Source organism: Megalops cyprinoides, chromosome 4 (assembly GCF_013368585.1).
Source record: "Megalops cyprinoides isolate fMegCyp1 chromosome 4, fMegCyp1.pri, whole genome shotgun sequence".
Taxonomy (NCBI): domain Eukaryota; kingdom Metazoa; phylum Chordata; class Actinopteri; order Elopiformes; family Megalopidae; genus Megalops; species Megalops cyprinoides.
This window is the reverse complement of record NC_050586.1, coordinates 17364920-17383730: the sequence shown is the minus strand read 5'-3', so window position 1 is coordinate 17383730 and position 18811 is coordinate 17364920. Positions and strand designations below refer to the sequence as shown.

Genomic DNA, 18811 nt, shown 5'->3' with positions numbered 1-18811 from the left:
ATGTAAACTACATCAGTTTCACTGCCAGCGAAAGCATCATTAGCACATTTCTAATGACGAAACTATGTCAAATCGAAACTCCATTGTGATGCATTATATTTGAAACGCAAATCTTTATATTCCTCTCTGTCGTGTACGTATTCGCACCTTCTTGTTGCATTATATATTTTAACACACGGAGGATGACACCTTGTAGAAAACATAATTTAGGGCATACCGTGTCCTTCGATGCGTGATCTAGATTTACACTTGGAGACGAAATACGGCATAACCTTCCCTCTTCAGTCATCATAATTGTCAACATCCGCTGGGTGGCGTGTCTCCCTTACGAATAACCTGACTGCTAATTCAATGTCCCCGGGTTTTCAGAAGTATACACATATATGAGAGTTGTGAGTCTAATTCGTCTTTGCAGATTGCACCAATGATGCACAGACAAGCTTTTATCATTTTCGACGTTGTCGCTGATTTTTGCAAGTCGAAATGATCGGCTTCCTGAATTCTAACTGCACTTCATGTTTAAGTTGTTTTTATAGTATAAATATAGTGTAAATATTGCAGGAGATACCAGTGAGGTCGAAGCTGATAGCTTTTTGTTCATAAGTGGGACTGCAATAGTTGATCTGTCTCAGGATACAGATAGAATACACAGGATGTGTTATGTCATTACGATCAAACCTCTGTGCCACAAATGGAAACCAATTCAACGTACAGTTGTTTAAGTATGCTCGATAAGTAAGTTCGGATCTATCTAGACGCGTAAAGTACGCAATGGCACCGCCTGACCATTCTGATTTCACCTGCGCTTTCAAACTGACTACTACATTTTTTTCTACATGTCTCCTCTTCCCTGACTTTATTCGTTATCTATTCGTCTTGGCAACCCCCCTCCCCACTTTCTATATTTTCTCGTGATTACTGGGGGTTTTGTGCAAATCTGATCCAAACTGATTCCCCTCACGTAAAACCACACGATGCCATAAAACATTCATCAGCGCTCAGTCCCTGATCCAGCCCCATGAAACATTCATCTTCGCTTTTTCTCTCCCCTCTCACAAGCGCCCCTCACTTCCCCCTCCCTTTCTTCTTTTGCAATCCCATGCAAAAGCGAATAGCGCGTGGCGTTGCAGCCAATCTCCATCCTCTTACACGGGCTACACGCACTTTGGGATATTTGCCTTTAGAATTCAGACCGGGGACAGCTGGATCTGTGCTTCAGCACCCGTGGATTGCTTCGACATTTTTCTCTACCGCGTGTTCTTCCAAGGCGGTGTTACACGCTGGATTGCTGTACTTGTGTATTTTCTGTTTGTGAGTCCCTTCTTTTGGGGCTATACCCCTTGTCTAAGCGGGAGCTTCTGTCTGGATGTTAATTGCAGTTGTTGTACCCCTTGCACTCCCCAAATGACTGAGCGCAGCTTCCTAAGGAGACTTGGCTCTCCGGTCCGCTTCAATAAGAAAACCTTTGGCTAAAGTTTTCATGCAAAGGGCGGTCACTGATTAACGTTACCCTGGATTTGCGATAATTTCTCTTTTAAAATTCCGTCTCGCAACAGTAACGGACAGCGAGCAGATTGTCGACGTGACGCGAGCAGGGTGCCTTTTGCTGGATTTATTCAAATAAAAATGAAGACCACTGTTGTCGAAGGTAGGTGCACCTTTCACAAGTTCTGAAATATGTAGTTAAGAGGCTGCATTGAGTGATTATCTTGAAATGAACGGGTATCATAGCAGTACATAGGTGGGCAAAATGGGGAGCTTTGGTGTGTATGACATGAACATGACAAGGATAGAATAGTATTTTATAACAAAAAATAGCCGTGATTGCACCTAAGATGTGATATTTTATAGGCAGTGTGTCCAGAGAAGATCACAGGTGCGTAGTATGATATTAGCTAAGAAATTGAGATATAATTAAACCACTTTAAAATCTTGCTGTTTATTCTAACCGCCAAGACAATTCGAGCCATTGTAATGCTTTCCTGTAAAATGTTATTTTCAGTGAGGCATAACTTCTCATAATTAAGGCATCAAAGGCAGACATAGACTTTATATAAGCCCAATAACTGGTCTGGTTCTTCGTTGTTATAATGTAGCTTGGATACATATTGGCTCTGGGTGCGATATATATATATATATATATATATATATATATATATATATATATATATATATATATATATACATTGTTGACCAATTGGTGTGTATTGGGTGCATAATGGTTATACAATATTCAGGCGAGAATATGCGGAGTGCGCGGTTTATAATTCGTGCGTGTCACTGGACAGACTCTTAGCGGCCGATTGTTAGACACTTTCCACGCGTACCATTCTGTGCGCTGTAGGCTACTACACCATTTCAAGTTTTGGTTTACCTGTTTGGCTGCAGTTTTCTAATTGTCTTACCACTACGTGTGTTTTATTAATTATGCCGGATAGAATCAGTTACACCCTCACTCGTAAAGCCGCAATGGTGACAGTAAGTTTGAACCGTTCAGTACAGTTTGGCACAATGGATTGGCGCTGGTACCTACCTGGTTTTGAGTGCATTAAGGTACAGGGGTAACGGGACAGAAACGTAAGGTGTAGTGGCTAGAGCACTTAAGGTTTAGAAACAGGGCGGAGTGAATGTGGCAAATTTAATCCGCTGAGCAAAGTTAATGTATTTGACGTCCGATAGGTGAAATTCTGCCTAATCACAGTCGCAGTATCACAACCACCCAAATGGCTGCCACAGACACAAACACAAATAAGAATTCAATCAGAATTTGATTTCATGCCATTATAGAAAACTTCCCTATGCCTTTATTTTATTAGTTACGTATTAATTTAGTCTGCATAGTTGATTGCAGTCTTTTTGAAAGGGGAGATGTTGGGACTACGAAGGTTTTGTACGTGCCAGCTAAATTGCCAGGGAGGGTCCTCACACGTTATTCTGCACACACGTGTTTATAAAGTGTAATCATTACAGACAAATTGCTACAAATAATAAAATAAATACATAGCTGAAGATTATGACTTCCACTATCCATGGCATGTGAAAATAGCTGGGAATATTTGTCGCACATGCGGTCTGTAAATCAGCATTCACACAATATACAGATACATGCATGCATTTTAATGAAAAACTATTCACGTTATAATCTTGAATGTTGACAACGCTCTTAACGGTGTTAGAGGTAATCTTATCTATGAAAGTCGAGACTGGAAATGTCGTTGTTGAAAAACACTCCCCTTCCCCATGCTTCCCCCACCCACGGCAGTTTTATTTAAATGAGGCGCAGTATCCTTCTTCAGTCTTGATACACAGGTTATGCGTTCAGTGCTTCTGGTCCAATCCAACTGCGCAAAATCTCTCCTAAAAGACAGAGCTGGCACGGCGTAAGAACACAAAATAAGTAAATCATAAAGAACCTCTACATCACATTTTATTGCACAGTACTTTTGACACTTTTGAACTAATGTCTTCATATCATTTACTAATTAAACATTAAACACACACACACACGCGTGCCCGCGCGCACACACCAGATGCAAGTCGATCAGATGATGATATAAACATACTATATCGGTACAAGCAGGCTAATAATACAGCATTACTGGCACAAAATGATATTAATATTAATGATTTGAGGAGTAAAAACTGCAGTAATAACAATACTGCTGTTACTACCCTAAGAATAATAGCAGTGATAACAATAACAGTTTAATGATGATGATGAACGATACTGCAAGCAGACATTCTTAGCAGTTCAACTTCAGTATGTTCAAAGTTACAAAGAATGTTTCTAAAAATCACTTAAAATGAACAATAAAATGCCCAAGGTACTATGCTGCCCCAACTGTTCCTCAAAATGTGGTCTCCAAAAAATCTAGGCGTGTCCATTATGTATGTATGTTTTTCACTGTGAGACAGTGGTGTGTTGCAGTGTTACGTTCTCTCAGGCCTTTATCCATAATAGCAGAAGAACAAATTGATTGGATCCTGTTGTGCGCTTAAGCTGTCAGTGTTATGGAGGCCTCATTTTAAGATTTGTCATTTAGTCAGTGTGTAATCAAATATCTCTCTGGATATGTACTTTTTTGAACATCTGTCTTTTGTTGTTTGTTTTGTTTTTGTTTTTTACATGTGGAATTTGACAAGCTTTTGCTAAATTGGGGGAAAACACACACACCATATACAGCCCGTACATTTAGTCTCCTTTCAGCAGACTCATGATCAAACGAGCTGTATTTTGTGCTGGAAACAGTGTAACGGTCATTTGATGAGGTTGGGGTATCACTTCTGAAATATACTATATCACACAGAGAACTGGTGATATATTAAGACTCAACACACTCCTCATCTTTTCATCATCAGTATTCTGAACCTTGAATACATTTGCATACAAAAAAGTGTGATCAAATAAAATGTAACACAAGGATGCAAATTAAGAATGACATTTTGTGTGAACGTGTTGTGTGTCTGTCTAATTTTAATTGGAGGGATTGGATGGTGTGTGTGTGTGTGCATGCATGAGAGCTTTGCGTGTGCAAGTGTGTGAGAGCGAGAGAAAGAGAGAGATGGAGAGATGGTGGTGTAGTTTTGAAGGAGGAGGGAGTGAGGGCATTACCAGCCTAGTTGTCTCACTGAAATCTCACTGCTGCCGTTCTGCAGGCTTCTGCAGGCAGACAAAAGGGAGAAACATTAATCACGTATCTAAGACATTGGGTGAGCACAAAAGCATACATGGGCTCCCAGATATTCTAGCCAGTGTACATTATGATGCACGATCACTCAGTGAGTTTGAGAATGATGCACGTCCAGTAACCATGGGGGTATCATCATGTGGGCATCTACATGGTCAGCTCTCATTTCCTGGCATATGCAGCTGTGGAAGGGGACTCCATGCTACATGGGTCACTGCAAGGTCTGCGTTATTGTGCTAAAAGCTAAATCTATCAGGACCTGAGCCTTGGCATCTAGGCACACAGAACCCCTTTCACTTACACCAGGTGGTTTCTAGAGCCCTAAATAATTAACAGACTCAGGTCTACTGAGGGCTGCTGAAGATACATCAAAAGATTCATAGCTTAGAAGAGGGAGGGAGGGGGAGAGGGATAGCAGAGAGAGAGAGAGCATGGGAGGGAGAGACAAGAAAAAGAGAGAGGAAGGGAGGGAGAAGGAGATATATATTGAGAGAGGGAGAGAGAGTGTCTTCCACACATTCTCAACAGTCCCCGAAGGATCAATATTTTGCTGATGAAGGTGTTGCATGTATTCTTCAGAGATCGCCTCCAGTTGAACCTGCTCTGATAAGATGTCAGATATATAAACAGGAGAAGCCCTGATTAGTGCCAGGCCAGTGTATCTGCTGCCGTGCTGCTCCTCTGAGCACGTACTGTAGAACCATGTGCACACATCATATTTTTGTGCATTATTCACGGCCATCTACAGATGTTCGGTCTCTCTGATAATTCCCAGGGATCAGAGAGACCCTGGTTGGCCAGGGTTATATTACTCTATTATAACCAAAAGGAAGCCAGAGACAGTAAGTGGATGAACTAAGAGGGGAGGAAATGGTATTTTGTCTGTTAATATAAAAAAAAAACAGAAGATAAAATGGAAAATGGAACACATGCAGATTTGTGGTTTAATCCTCTCTGTGAAATATCATTTGAGTGTGGAATTTTCGGGAGGCCAATGTGTGGAGAGCACAATGCGTAAATTAATACCACAACAAAGTAGGCCATGAAGGGAAAAAAAAATCTCCTTTTCAGGGCAGGGTCAGTCCTCTAAAAATCTTGTGTGGTGTGCAGCCAGGGAAAGTACATTCATCTCTATAGAAGCACACTGTCATCAACTGTATGAGGAGCCTCCAGAAAAAAAAAAAAAAAAAAAAAAAAACATGACTTGTGCTTAGTGAAGAAGATCAAAACCTATCCATATATTTGCAGAGCCTTTGCAGTACTTGGCAAATGCTGTTGAGGCATCACTAGTATCAACTTCTAGCAGAGTTTGCCATGGCCCTGAACAGTATAGCTGCCTGACAGAGTGGCCCCTTGAGATTTCTTACTAGCACTAGCACTACTTTTGCACCATTTCCTCCTTTCAACCCACCATGCATAAATCTTGAAGCTAATTGTCGAGGTGGTGTGTCTCTCACTCTGATATCCATTAGTTGCACTCACTGGATTGGATTAAAGCTAATTGTTGAAGGGTTAAATGCATCCCCTGGTTTTGCATGTGCACACGTTATAGCCCCTTTCAGCACCTATGTACATCCCCCATGAAATTTTAATCATTTAATCTTCTGCAGACGTGAGGGGGACATGGGGAATGGGTGCATTTGTTAAACTGATTATAGCACAGTGGAGGAGCTGACTGATGGGCTAGTAAATTGTTAATTAGACAGAGGAGAATCGGTCCTCTAATTAGACAGATGACTGAAGCCTTTGTCAGGCTTACAGTCCACTGTCTTTACTTTCCGAGACTCTGGACTCCTGAAGTGTATTTCAAAGGGCAGCAAGGTAAAAGTCAGCTGGATCTTCCATTGATTTGGACTCTGCTGCTCCCCTGTGATTGTGAGTGTGACGAGTGATTCTTACATTAGTGGGCAGATGTGAAACATTTTGTCACATCTAGCTTAACATTTAATTCAGTCATGATTAAAACGTTAGGTTGTGTTTTTGATGAATTTTAGAAGGGGAAAAAATTATGGTCAATGTTCTCAATGCTAGTTGATTTATTTTGTTCTGCTTTCATGGAGACCTTTGCACTTAGATGGCTGTTGGGTTTTTTTTTCTAGGAGAGTGCAAATGTACATTTTTAACCCATAATCTTCAAATGAGCTCCCTGGTTGCTGGTGCACAATAAAAAGCTTATTTCCATATTGTAGGGATGTTAATATCTTTATTGAGATGAATGCTAATATGCTCAGATGTGATATAACAGGTTGTGGTTTTGCATGTACTTGAATAAATACAACTTCTTCTTTAAACAGATGCAAAATATGTCCTGCAAAATAATTTAACTGTATTGGTGACTGCAAGTTTTTATTTCAACTGGGATGCATTTGATAAACAAAAAGCTACACATTTATTAAATAGGACCTGAAGGAAAAGTAAGTCTGCAAGTCTCCTTTAAAGTCACTCCATAACCTCTAGTTGGGAATATCACTTCCCATGAGCACCATTGTCAAACGTGGTGCAGCACATTCTTATCAAAACCACCTCTGAACCTACCTTATTGCAGTTATTTTGAAAACACCAGACTTGTTGAAGAGATCGAAGCCTTTTGATAGAAAGGTCTCCTGTTCCTGAATCGTAAGCTGGCCTGGTTTTGTTATGTAAGGAACCAATAGCAGCCCATTCAATTGACTGGGTTGGCGATGGAAATTTCCGAATGCAGTGTGTTCTCCTGTAGTGCTGGTCAATGGTTTCACAAGAGAGAACAACGTCAGTTTACATCTGCTGCTCGAGAGTGAAAAAGCTTATTAGTCTGCTTTGTAGGCCTGGCTCGGCTAAAGTGTGCAGTAAAAAATGTATAGCTATGACTGCAAAGGAAATGGCATTTCAGCCTGCCACTCTAGTGCTTTGGGAAAATTGATGTGTTGCTGGAGTGAGACTCCACTCTGAAAGCTGTAAACATGAATATATGGATGACAGTATCTTTGCTATATAATTTCCTATACCCACTGACGCGCGATTACCCACCGCAATAACATTCCTAAGCAGTGCTGACTGCGTTCAATGAAATCATCTTTCAGGGGGATTTTGATAAATAGGCAGAGTAGGGAGTTTCCACAACTCACAATAGGCAATGCACAGCTTAATGCATGGCTATCTCCATGAATGGTGATGCAGTTTTGTGAAGTGCTTCCCCTATCAATCAATTTAAGGAACAAGTGAAAATCAAACTGCAAATAAAATCAATTTACACAAAAATGGCTTTGAACATACAGCACATTTGGAGGCACAGTCGCTAATGCATATCGGCAATTTCTCAGTCAATCGGTGTGCCACGGTCTTCCACCTCCTCAGACAAACAGACTGCATTCCTCTAGATTCATACCAGTGTAACGGAACAGGTGGCTGGCAGAATCAAGTTTTTTGTAGGTTCAGAGAGACATGCAGCTAATTCACGATCAAATCTGTTCTTTGGAAATATCTGATGTACTTAGGGGCTGAATGATTGAGCTGCTTAATAAAAGTAGTCACAATACTCTATATACCGAATATCCAATGAATGTACCTACCTGATTCCATTCTGAACCACAGAATTGTTTGTTTTTTTTTTTTTCTGAAAAAAAAAAAAAAAATGGATAACTGGGAAGAGTAACAGATTTCATTGTTGGTTTATTAGTTTGTTCTGGACTGTACAACGATATAAAGCCATAAGAGAAAAATCTATCCCATTCAAGATGCATGCCAGGTCAAATCAAACATAAGATGCCAGGCAGCAACCATCTGAAGTTCTAAACTCTTGTACTTGGGAAAAACACATCTCTTGTTTGTTGTAAGTCACAAGATTGTCATTGTGAACACAGAGTCACCAAAACAAGTATCATCCCCTCCCTCTAGTTTCCAGATGTTTACTGCCCCTTGGATGGAGTACTGCAGTTTAGGAGGGGCTGGCATCAGCTGTCATCTTATATGGTTCAGAACTGGAGAATCCCCCAAAGGGCAGGATCAAAACCACACTGTGTTAACAAGACAAAGACAAACAAAACACTGTGAAGTGGTAAAAAAATGTTCATTATTAATAGCTTCTTGGCTGCAAATGCTTGCAATAAGTACATCCTAATTGTGGGTGCATCTGTCATGATACTGTATATTCTTACCTGTACAGATAACAGGTCTTGGTAAATCAAATTTGCTTTACTCTGTGTTTTGCAAGCAAAACCCCCTCATATTAAACTGTAAATATATAAATAGACCCTTCTTATAGTGAGACAGGTTATGAGTGAGCACTTTGGTTTGTGTCTCCATCTCCCTGAGGTTGGTGTTCTGAGTAATCCTCTTCTGTCATGTAAGTGTTGATTATCTTGTATGGATGTAAGAACCTGTGAAATTAAATGTGACCACTGCAGTCCTGCCAGAACTGCCATTATAATGATATCCATAATCTCAAAGGCCCTGTGGGAGGGGCAATGAGCATGAAAGATAGAGCAGGATTGAATATGGATCTCTTTCAGTAGACCTGGCATAGGGACAGCGATACAGATTTCCCGCAACAGATAAACATTTGTCCCTGTGATACCTTTAATCTCATCTATACATTTTATTCCATCCTCTAATCCACACCCTGGCACAACCTCTGTGTCAGGCCACATTTAGGAGTATCAGGATTATTTTTTTTTATCCGTGCTGTTTGTCATATACCTCTGGATGATCATTTTTGGGGTGACCTCCCTGATTATGCCTTAGTGTAAAGAGAGAGAAATCCATGTGTGTCTGCATACTAAAATCCTGTATGAGTCTGTTTTACTTGTCATTTCATTTAACCAGTCTTGTCATCTTCCTGTAGAACACTAGATTTTTGTGAATGATTTATTTATTTATTGTACAGAAACAATATGCAGCCAATGCCTTGTCACTGTGCAGCCTTGGTTCTTTGCAGACATCTGCAGTCTGGCATAATTAAAACTCCTAAGAAAACTTTGTCTCTTCTCACTGCTTTCATTGTGAGCAGCAGTCTGGATCGGATTCCATTACATAATCATTTGTGGGGATGCATTCATGGAAGCGGTGCAGACATATGAAAACAAAACCAAATAAAATTAGACAGCTTTTATCCAGCACTGATGCAACCTTGTGTCTCTCTACACAATATCAGCATGGAGCAGATGTGAGACTAAGAAGTCTGAGTTCAAGACAAATCGAGTTCTCTAACACAGACAAAAAAGTTCAGATGAGAGCTCCTGCAGTAAGTCAAGTGTAAGACCTCTTTCTGATTTCTCCCTTTCGTCTTGTGGAAAACCCCAGTTTGAAACCAAACTCTCAGCGGTTATGCCACGGTTAATTGACAGGTTATGTTCCCTTTTTTTCTTTTGTTTCCATTGCTCACTCAGGGACATTAGCATATAGAGTTTCTCATGCCTCTCTGTAAAGTGATTGCCGGTACGCCCTTAAAAGGAAGCGCGTGGATAAGTTGCACTCAACGCTGGTGTGAAATCAGAGCCAAGGGAGCGTCTCCTCTTGGCTTTCCTCACAATGTGCCTTACTAACTGCACCTCTGCACGCCAGCTTCCATACTGAAATATTCTCATGGCCAGGACAGTCAATTCATTATGTGTCTTTCACAAAAGGCCTGCGTCATTTCTGAAATCCTGAAAATAGCAGGCTAGAAAAGGTGCAAGGGGATTTCTTCTGTCTGTGTCATTGTTGCGTGCATGGCCATGCCCAGTTTACAGTCTCACTAGCTTCTAGTCTTGTTTCAGGGCTATAACAGATAACAGAGTGTCCCCCATGCTAGTTGTCAGTTTTGGGTCAGTGCAAAGAAGTGCATTGGTTCTGTTTGTGTTTCTCACACGGAAACTGTTGGTGCCGTTCTGTTCAGTTCGCTTGGGGTGTGTGATGCGTTACACATGTTCAGTGGAGTGAGACAGTACACTTACTATGAGCACGCTACCTCATTTACTAGCCATCCAAACATGACTCATGCTCAACATTGTTCTCAGTGGATGCAATTGACCTTCACACAGTGGTCAACAGAGCTGCATTATTGACTTTGTAATTATTTTAGTTCCGTCCCACTCGTTTATTTCAAATGTCTCCAACATTCTAGCCCACATACACAGATATGTTGTAATATATGGTAAAATATTTTGGTCAACCAACATCTGATTGGGTATACTGCACAGTACACAGATTTTTCCACGTTACTGATAATAATGCAGCAATGTCACATTATTATGGAAGTATCATTTACTGTTTAATTAATCTGCCTAACCCATCTATGACAGAAAAATATTACATATTGCTTGAAATGAGGCAATTATAGGTTTTTCCAAACCCCTCAGCAAGATCCATTAGCATTAAAAGCAGTCTCCCCTGGAATGAGTAAAGGAATATCACTGGATATTAAAGCTATGAAAATCCATTAGCAGCACTATCTGCCAAGAGAGGGGATCTTTCCAACTGACTGGGACAGTGATCACAGTTCAAATGGAGAGTGCATAAAACTTAAATATAAATGCGTATTTTGGAAAAAGACTACTTTATGGGTAGACTTTACAGCAGAGTAAGCGTTTACATAAATAACAATCCACACAACCACTTGTCATTTGCAAGGGATCAACCTCGTTTATGTCTAATTAAAGCAATTACAGAACCTTGTGCTAATATGCTTTACACAGATTACTCGTACACTGTGGTTCATTTGACCTGAAGGTCAAGATGAGAGTAATTAATTTATCATTAAAGCCCCAGCACTGTGCTTTGAACAGCACTTCAGCAAGGCTACACAAAATTAGTCTGGTGAACGTCTGTAGTGTAGCAAGATGTTTGTTTTTTTCCACTCCATTCAGGTTGTAAGCTTTTATGGATGCAGTCGTGAAGGCCATGAAATCCTTCTCCGTCACTAATTGACCACAGGGATGCAAAGCTGCAGGCTGTGAGCTCTGGTCTGGGAACAGCATACACTGATCAGAGAACAGTATTTATAGGAGCAGATTTCATATTCAAATTGATGGATGAAACAGTTTTGGTATGGTGTCAGAGTATGTTGCCTGCTCCTCCACCTCATTTAAAAATCCCAGAACCTCAGAAGCTGGCCACAGTTCTAAGCATCCTTCACCATTGCAATTACTCCTAACCCCAACAGCAAGCCAGTCAGAACCTTTACCAATCAGGGGAGGAGATAATTCTCCAGCAACAGCTGAGGCAATCAGACGGGCAGTCTGATGCTCCGCAATTATACGAAATGGATACTAAGACGTCAAAAACACATCATTGCAAAATACAGCCCCTCAAATTACACAGATTACTGACAGGATAAGCAGATTTATACGTCGTAGGGTTGCTGGGATTTTCATGGTGGATCAATCCAGCCCTTGCTTGATAGGAAGGGAGGGGGAGAGAGGGAAGTGATAGAAAGAGAGGTATGAAGGAGTGAGAGTGAAGGACAAATAGAGAGGCAGACCTCCCAAGCACAATAAATATGTCTCAACAACAGCACAAAGGAAAGAGGCTTCAATCTGAATAATTGTTGTATAGATATCTCAGCTCTCCATCACTTTTTGGAATCCATAAATCAGATGCTCTACACCTCCAGTTTAAATGTCCAGTGCTGTGTCTCTATAACACTTAATGACAAGCTATCATTGCCTCAATCCTTGACTTAAAAGCATCTTCTACTTTTGGCTTACTGTTTTGCATCCAGACTTAATTTGCACAATTTACACTTTGATGAATACTAGCAGGATGTCACATTTTAAAAATAAAAATTGAAATACATTTATCACAGGGCCATTTAATAAATTGATCTTTTAATATGTAAGTAGTCATCTTTGTCACACTTGGTACATTAGGCACAAACAGAAAAACTACCAAAAATAGTTCATTAACAAGCAAGAGAGTTACAGGGTGTCCTCTATAGTGGAACTGCAAAGATATGGGCCGCCCAGCTTAGCTTGCAGCATCACGCCACATAATATTCAATACCAAAAGCCAGGCATTTAATGCCAATTTGACTTCATCTTCAAAGAGGTATTAACGGAGCACAGCAGGCCTTTTATCTTTCTGTAACTTTAAGGATGCCCGACTCTTATTAAAATTCAGCGAAATAAAACAGTCTAAAAATATCAGCATCACTAAAAGAGGAGGAAGAAAAAAAACTGGGTGAGGACAGATGGGGTGGGGGGGGTTGGGGGGTGTTGATCCGAGCACTCATTAACAGTATGAATTTAACTGCAGCTTCATGACCATTAGGAGTTAAGTGCAGGTAGGAAGAAAGGCTAGACAGGAGAGAGATCTGAGCATGCTCACATATGCTTTGGGCCATAGAAAATGGAGGAGGAATTGCAGGAACAGACTGTAGACTCAGGTTGCTGAGGCATAGCCGTTGCTGTCAGGACATCGCTTGGGTGAGTCACTCATCAGCAGACACTGGCAATTGAGGGACAGGCAAGAGAAAGTGGAAAACTTCATAAGCGGAGTATTTTTATGTTAGAAAGATTCTGCAGCGCTTGATTATTGTACATGCACATTACATGAACATCTCTTCCTTCACTGTCTCAGTTTGCTTAGGAGGGAATCATCTCTTTTGAGCACTGTTTTGACACCTCCAATTGTCACAGAATCGGATCCCCTTGTCCTCATTTGCTTCGTGGGATAGCCACACACTACATATTTTATTGACATGGTGTTATTTGGGAAATAAAAGTTCTGCTTGGTATTTCTTAGAATTTTTTCACTGAGACACTTTTTTCACTGAGGCATTTTATGTGCATCTCTGAAACAGGCATGCCCAGGCAGCTATGGCAATAATATAAACAAATAAAGCTGGTGATCTTCCTCCCCAGGAAAAAAACCTCATAGACTTAAAGCAGTGGGAGCAATAAAATAGGCTTCAGAATTTTTAAAAGGAGCAGGATGATAAGATGGCTGAACTACATAGGACCTGGTCAAAAAAACACCTACTGTGAGGAGGAAACTCTGAAGAAGAAAGGCCAATGGAATATTGATGCTCTTCTCTGCATTCAGCTCTGGCTTTCATCTCGCCCCTTACGCGGATGCGGCATTTTCACCGTAAAGGTTTCCACTGTGGAATAAAATGCAGCATCACCTCAGTTACATGCCTCGTGTGAGGAGCTGCGGCCTGCTAATCTGTGATGAGGGCTATTTTTTGGCGAGCCAGTCGTGATTCGTCTGGTCCCACACGCTGCGATAGACACTGTAGGTACGGATTTTATTCCTGATCTGCCAGTCGCTGTTTCTCACATGTGCATTTTTCGATTCTCGGCTCCCATGCTGTGCTATCCCATTGGGTCAAAGGGATACTTTACAGCAGCAGATGGCTTTAACTGCTGCATACTGAGGCCAGACACACAAGGGAATAAAAGATGTTGAGAACAATCCATGGAACTCAAAAAAGAATATTAACAGATATTTTTGGCTGTCCGTGAGATTTGTTTACCCACCAGCTCCCTCGCAGACTCGAATTTCTTTCAATGAAGTAAACATTGATGCAGACCAATAAAATAAAACAGTATAGAGTGCAGTGGATCAAAAATAGACACACAGATAGACAGACAGACAGAATAATTTCATGTGAAGTAAGCCAATACAGAGTAACCATGATAAATGCAGTCATGTAAAAAGAGGCGAAATGGTGATGTTTATTGAAACCGGCACTGCTGTTAATCTTGCAAAACAACAGGGTTCAGGAAAATGATCAAATAATGATAAGTTTCATGCCACCCCTATTTGTAGCCCACTGGCCATCCCTTATTTTAAAAACTCCTGGCTTTAATCTGTTATGATTCTGTGCAAGTAAGTATTCAGTAAACATCCATTAAGCCAGTTGATTTCATTTGTGCTTGTGAGGTTAATACTACAACAGAGGGTATTCTTTGAGACGGTGATGATCAACTGAGTGTTTTGTGAGGCCAGTGCTAGAACAAAGGATCGCGGGATTTCTGTTATGCTGAGGTGCTTACATAAGCTCCTGGTAGAGAAGTCAAATACAGTACAGATGCCCCTCTTGTTGTAATAAGCCAGGGTTCCTTTTTTCCCCTCAATTGACTCCTTGAACTCAGTATTTTAAGGTTGTGCAATAATTGATCACTGTCTCTGCAATGCAGCCCAGCTCTGTGGCAGATGCTGCGAGATCAAAACAGCAAACAAACAACACAAAATCCTCCCGATCTTCCTGCACACCACCAGGAGGAGCGTTTGAACGTTTGTTAAATACAGCCTGACAAATTGGGCTGGATGCATTCTGAAGCCAGGGTATATGAAGGCGTGTTGAAATTTTCGCTGGATGGGAAAGATGTTGGGGCTTTTTTTCAACCTCAAGCTTGACAGATAAACCTTCTAATTTGCTGAAATGTGGCATATGATGGGGAATTAATGCCCTCTGCAATACCATTCCGCACTGTAACATCGGCATCCATGGCGTTCCAGCTGGATCAGATGCTTTAGAGCATTGTCCCCCATTTTAACTCCTCTCAGATGAATTCCTGTGGAAAAATAAGCACTGAAACGTGCTGCAGATACAACCGAGACTGCAGGAGTGGTGCGCATCTCTCACATCTTTGCATAGTCTGAGAAGTTAAAGGAGGATTCGGTAGCATTGCCTTGTTAATATTTCACTTCCTAACTGTAGACTATAGGTGTGTTATATTGCATTAACAAAGCCTTGCACATCTGTATACATAAGCATCCAAAATGCTTTGTATACCCAATGGTTGATAAAAAAAGAACCCAAAGACAACTTTTCTGTTGAATGAAAACTGTGGCCTGCATGCATCCTCCATCTTCTCCTACAAGCAACCAATACTCTGCTCTGCTAATGCCCCATGAAATGATCAGCAAGCAAATACCATGAGTCCATGAAGCATTTCTAGCTTGTGATTTAATATATTTAGGTAATACTACCTTTTACAACAGGACAATGTTCTCATACTTAAAACTAGGGTACGTTGTCATAAAAAGGATAACAAATTGATGGCATGGCTTCCTAACAAGTCTACATTTCAAAAATACAATCAAATCTGAGACATGTATACTCTTAGAGGAAATCATTCAATAGCATTTCTATATCCTTACTTTCACATCTTTTCTTAGACTTACCACAGATATTTTGAGGCAAACACGATACTGCAGTGTTATGTAGATGGGACCTTTTCAGTCTTAATCTGCTTGAAATTAATATTTTGATATCGTTAAAAAGGAAATAAATCCAAAATACACAAGGCAGATATTGCAGAAAAATCTGAATGATTTAATAAATCCAGCCATAATATAAACGCAAAGAAGATTTCCAGAGAGACTTTATTAAGGTTCAAGTGAGTGAGAATTGCTTTCTCACCTAACAAAAACTTACCAGCCAAAGCAGCCCTAGGAGCATCAGGAAGAACTTATGACCTCTCCCAGACATGGAAAACCTTTCATGCTTTTCTCCTCTCCACCTTGATGGTGTTATCAAAGCCCTGCCAATCTCTGGTCTCCACAAACCTCGATATGCAGTGCTATCGGAGCCTCTGACAGCACAGTATAGTCTCAGAGTGTATAATCACCTTATCGCTCCAGGCTGTCCCATCTGAAGAATATCTTATCCATGCAGCTTTGGGCTTGCCTCTTTTTTCTCCCTCCAGGGGTGAAGAGAGGCCAAACTCAAGCCCAGTGAGGCTTTCACTGTAGCCTTGCCCACACGGCTGTCTCACAGCTACAGTGGTAGTGTGACCAAGAAGACTCCAGTGATCATTAACGTCAACTGCACTTCAAGTTCAGTGGTCCATATAACATGAACAGACCCAACATTTCTGAACATTTTGATAGTAGGTTTGTTGCTTGATTTTTTTCTGGTGTTAATATGAAAACTATGAACTGAGCTAAACTGATACTGTTTGGGTTACATAGCAAATGGTGCCTTCTGCAGGGGATAATACAGGCTCAATAAGGATGGTGTCATACCTCGTGAGACTAAAAGATTAATCTGCTTCAGTTATCAAAACATCCAATTTTAGTGCCATTAGATGATATACACACAAATAAGATACAGTGATGTCAGTGTTTCAGCTAGTAAGAGCAGGGATATGTGATAATCAAATAGAATAGCTGCGATTTGTTTAGAAACAAACAAACAAAAAAAACCTTTTGTTTGACTCCCAGGTACAGTATAAATGAGTAGTCTAGACTCTACTCTGCAGGCCACTTGAAGCCAAAAACTAGCTTTACAAACTCCAGAAGAACTAAATCCCTTGTCTTACCCACAAATAAAAGTCAACCAACACAAGAAAAACAACACAAAAATCTGTTTCACGCATGAGCACATCTAATAATGTATAAAAATATACAAGAGGATTTCTAGCAATTGTTTATTTCCCTTGTTTCGCTTGCAACAGTCAATTCAAATATAAACTTTAATCCCTACAATCTCTTAAAAAAAAATCCAAAAGCTGTCTGCTTGTCCTTCACCCTCTTTTCTCAAAGGCAGAGCAGGCCAAATTTCGTTGATAACAGCATTGCATAATGGGCTATGCTTGTCCTGGGCGTTACTGTACAATGTTTTGTTGTGCGTGCAAATGTTTCAGCGGACCCAGCAGACAGGTCGTTTTTGACCTTCACTTTATGCGCTGTTTAAGTGGTCATTTCTAATGGGGCTGGCTGCTGAGATCTACTGCTGTCAAGCTAGTGCATTCTTGCATAGATGTGGCCCATAGAAAAGCATCGCAAAGAAGGCAAGCCAGCTTGCTAACAGTATTCTTTCCTATCGCGAATATAAGGGTTTTTTGCATGCGATACATCCTGAAATATCCCTCCCTCTATCACACAAGCACGCTAGCATTCTCTATGTGTGTCACAGACAACCAACCAATTTGTTCTGCCAGGAGTAGCACGATCTCTTAAATGATGGGTTTCAGTATCAGGGGGTTTTGTCAGCATTGTTTTGTATGCCTTATTAAATCATAATTACCCGAGGAGCAAAGCATGGGCTGTCCAGACGTTTGGGAAGAAACAAGATGGTTCTGACTCACAGCAATTTAGCTGTTTTGCTACTCCATTTAGGGCTCTGCCTAATAGCTGCTTATAAGGTTATACAGATGCACCATAAAGCTTTTGTCTAAATGCTACATATACTGTACATCGATTATTGGGACTTCCAAAAGGTTTGGAAACCTAGTAGATTGCAGATTCAGTTCCAAGGAAGGGCAGAGTGTCTGCTTAATAAATAGGTAGGACTGTATTAAGGAGTGTGAAAAGGTTTGGCACTGGACTTTGTATGTAGGTCTCTCCTCACCTCCTAGGAAACTGTTTTTAAGACAGCCTGCTTTTGAGCTTTGACATGCTCCATCTTTGTCAAGATCTGTCATTGTAATTAAAGTGGTTTTTGACTTGAAGCCAGTGGCTCCTCTGCATGTGTCTGCTATTGTTCAGTTTTGTCATGAACAGTACATTGGGTTCAAATTGGAAATGTTTAAGGCCCGCTTAACGAATTTCGACTTCTGAGAAAAACCCACAGAGTTTCGAATATCGATCAGTGCTTGGAAATCAATCCCAGTCATTGAGGGTTTAGACTTGTGCTTGACAGCGAAATAGCAGTGGTCAATTACTGCAGTTGCAAGACCAGCTGTCTGCAAGGGAGTAACTAAGAAGTTAGTAAATAGCTGGCACCATAAATCCCATTCACCAATCAGCCAATTGGCAGAAGGGACTTTACCTGCCAGAGCTCAGCATTGGCTATTATTCACTAAAACAATGAAGAAAGACTGACGGTACAAATGAAAGATGTTTCTCAGTTTTACCAAGGAGGTAAGCTGCGGGCTCTCTGGATTCCGAGTTCTGTGCGTGGACATGCAGATGACGAGTGTTCTGTTTGATTAGATCTGTGCATGTGTCTTATCCACATTGCATGTACTGGCAGGTAATGGATGATGAATAAAAAGAGACTGAAATCTTGCAGTCTGGTTGATGAAGATGGATACCCATAGAAAGTCTTGCCATAGCCACCAAACACCAATCTAGAGTTATTGATGGGTTTGTGTCATCAATTCCCCCCACCCCCTCCCTCCCCATTCAAAATACAAAATGCATGTTTTCATCACTGATGGAAGTGTCCTTGAGTGTGTCTTTTTGTTACGCATTCCTTATTGCATTGCCAAGAT

The 18811-nt window shown here is 40.8% G+C and overlaps 1 protein-coding gene across 2 annotated transcripts in view; it reads left to right on the top strand.

The window, feature by feature from the left end:
* Nucleotides 1–1067: 1067 nt before the first annotated feature.
* rtn4r (reticulon 4 receptor) overlaps nucleotides 1068–18811 on the top strand; it is a 36681-nt gene continuing 18937 nt past the window's right edge. For both annotated transcript variants that reach the window (XR_005004943.1, XM_036528095.1), the window contains exon 1: nucleotides 1068–1648. Coding sequence is in view for 1 of the 2 variants with exons in the window: in XM_036528095.1 (XP_036383988.1) it covers nucleotides 1627–1648 (22 nt within the window). In the remaining variant the exon portion in view is untranslated. The remainder of the gene's footprint in view (nucleotides 1649–18811) is intronic.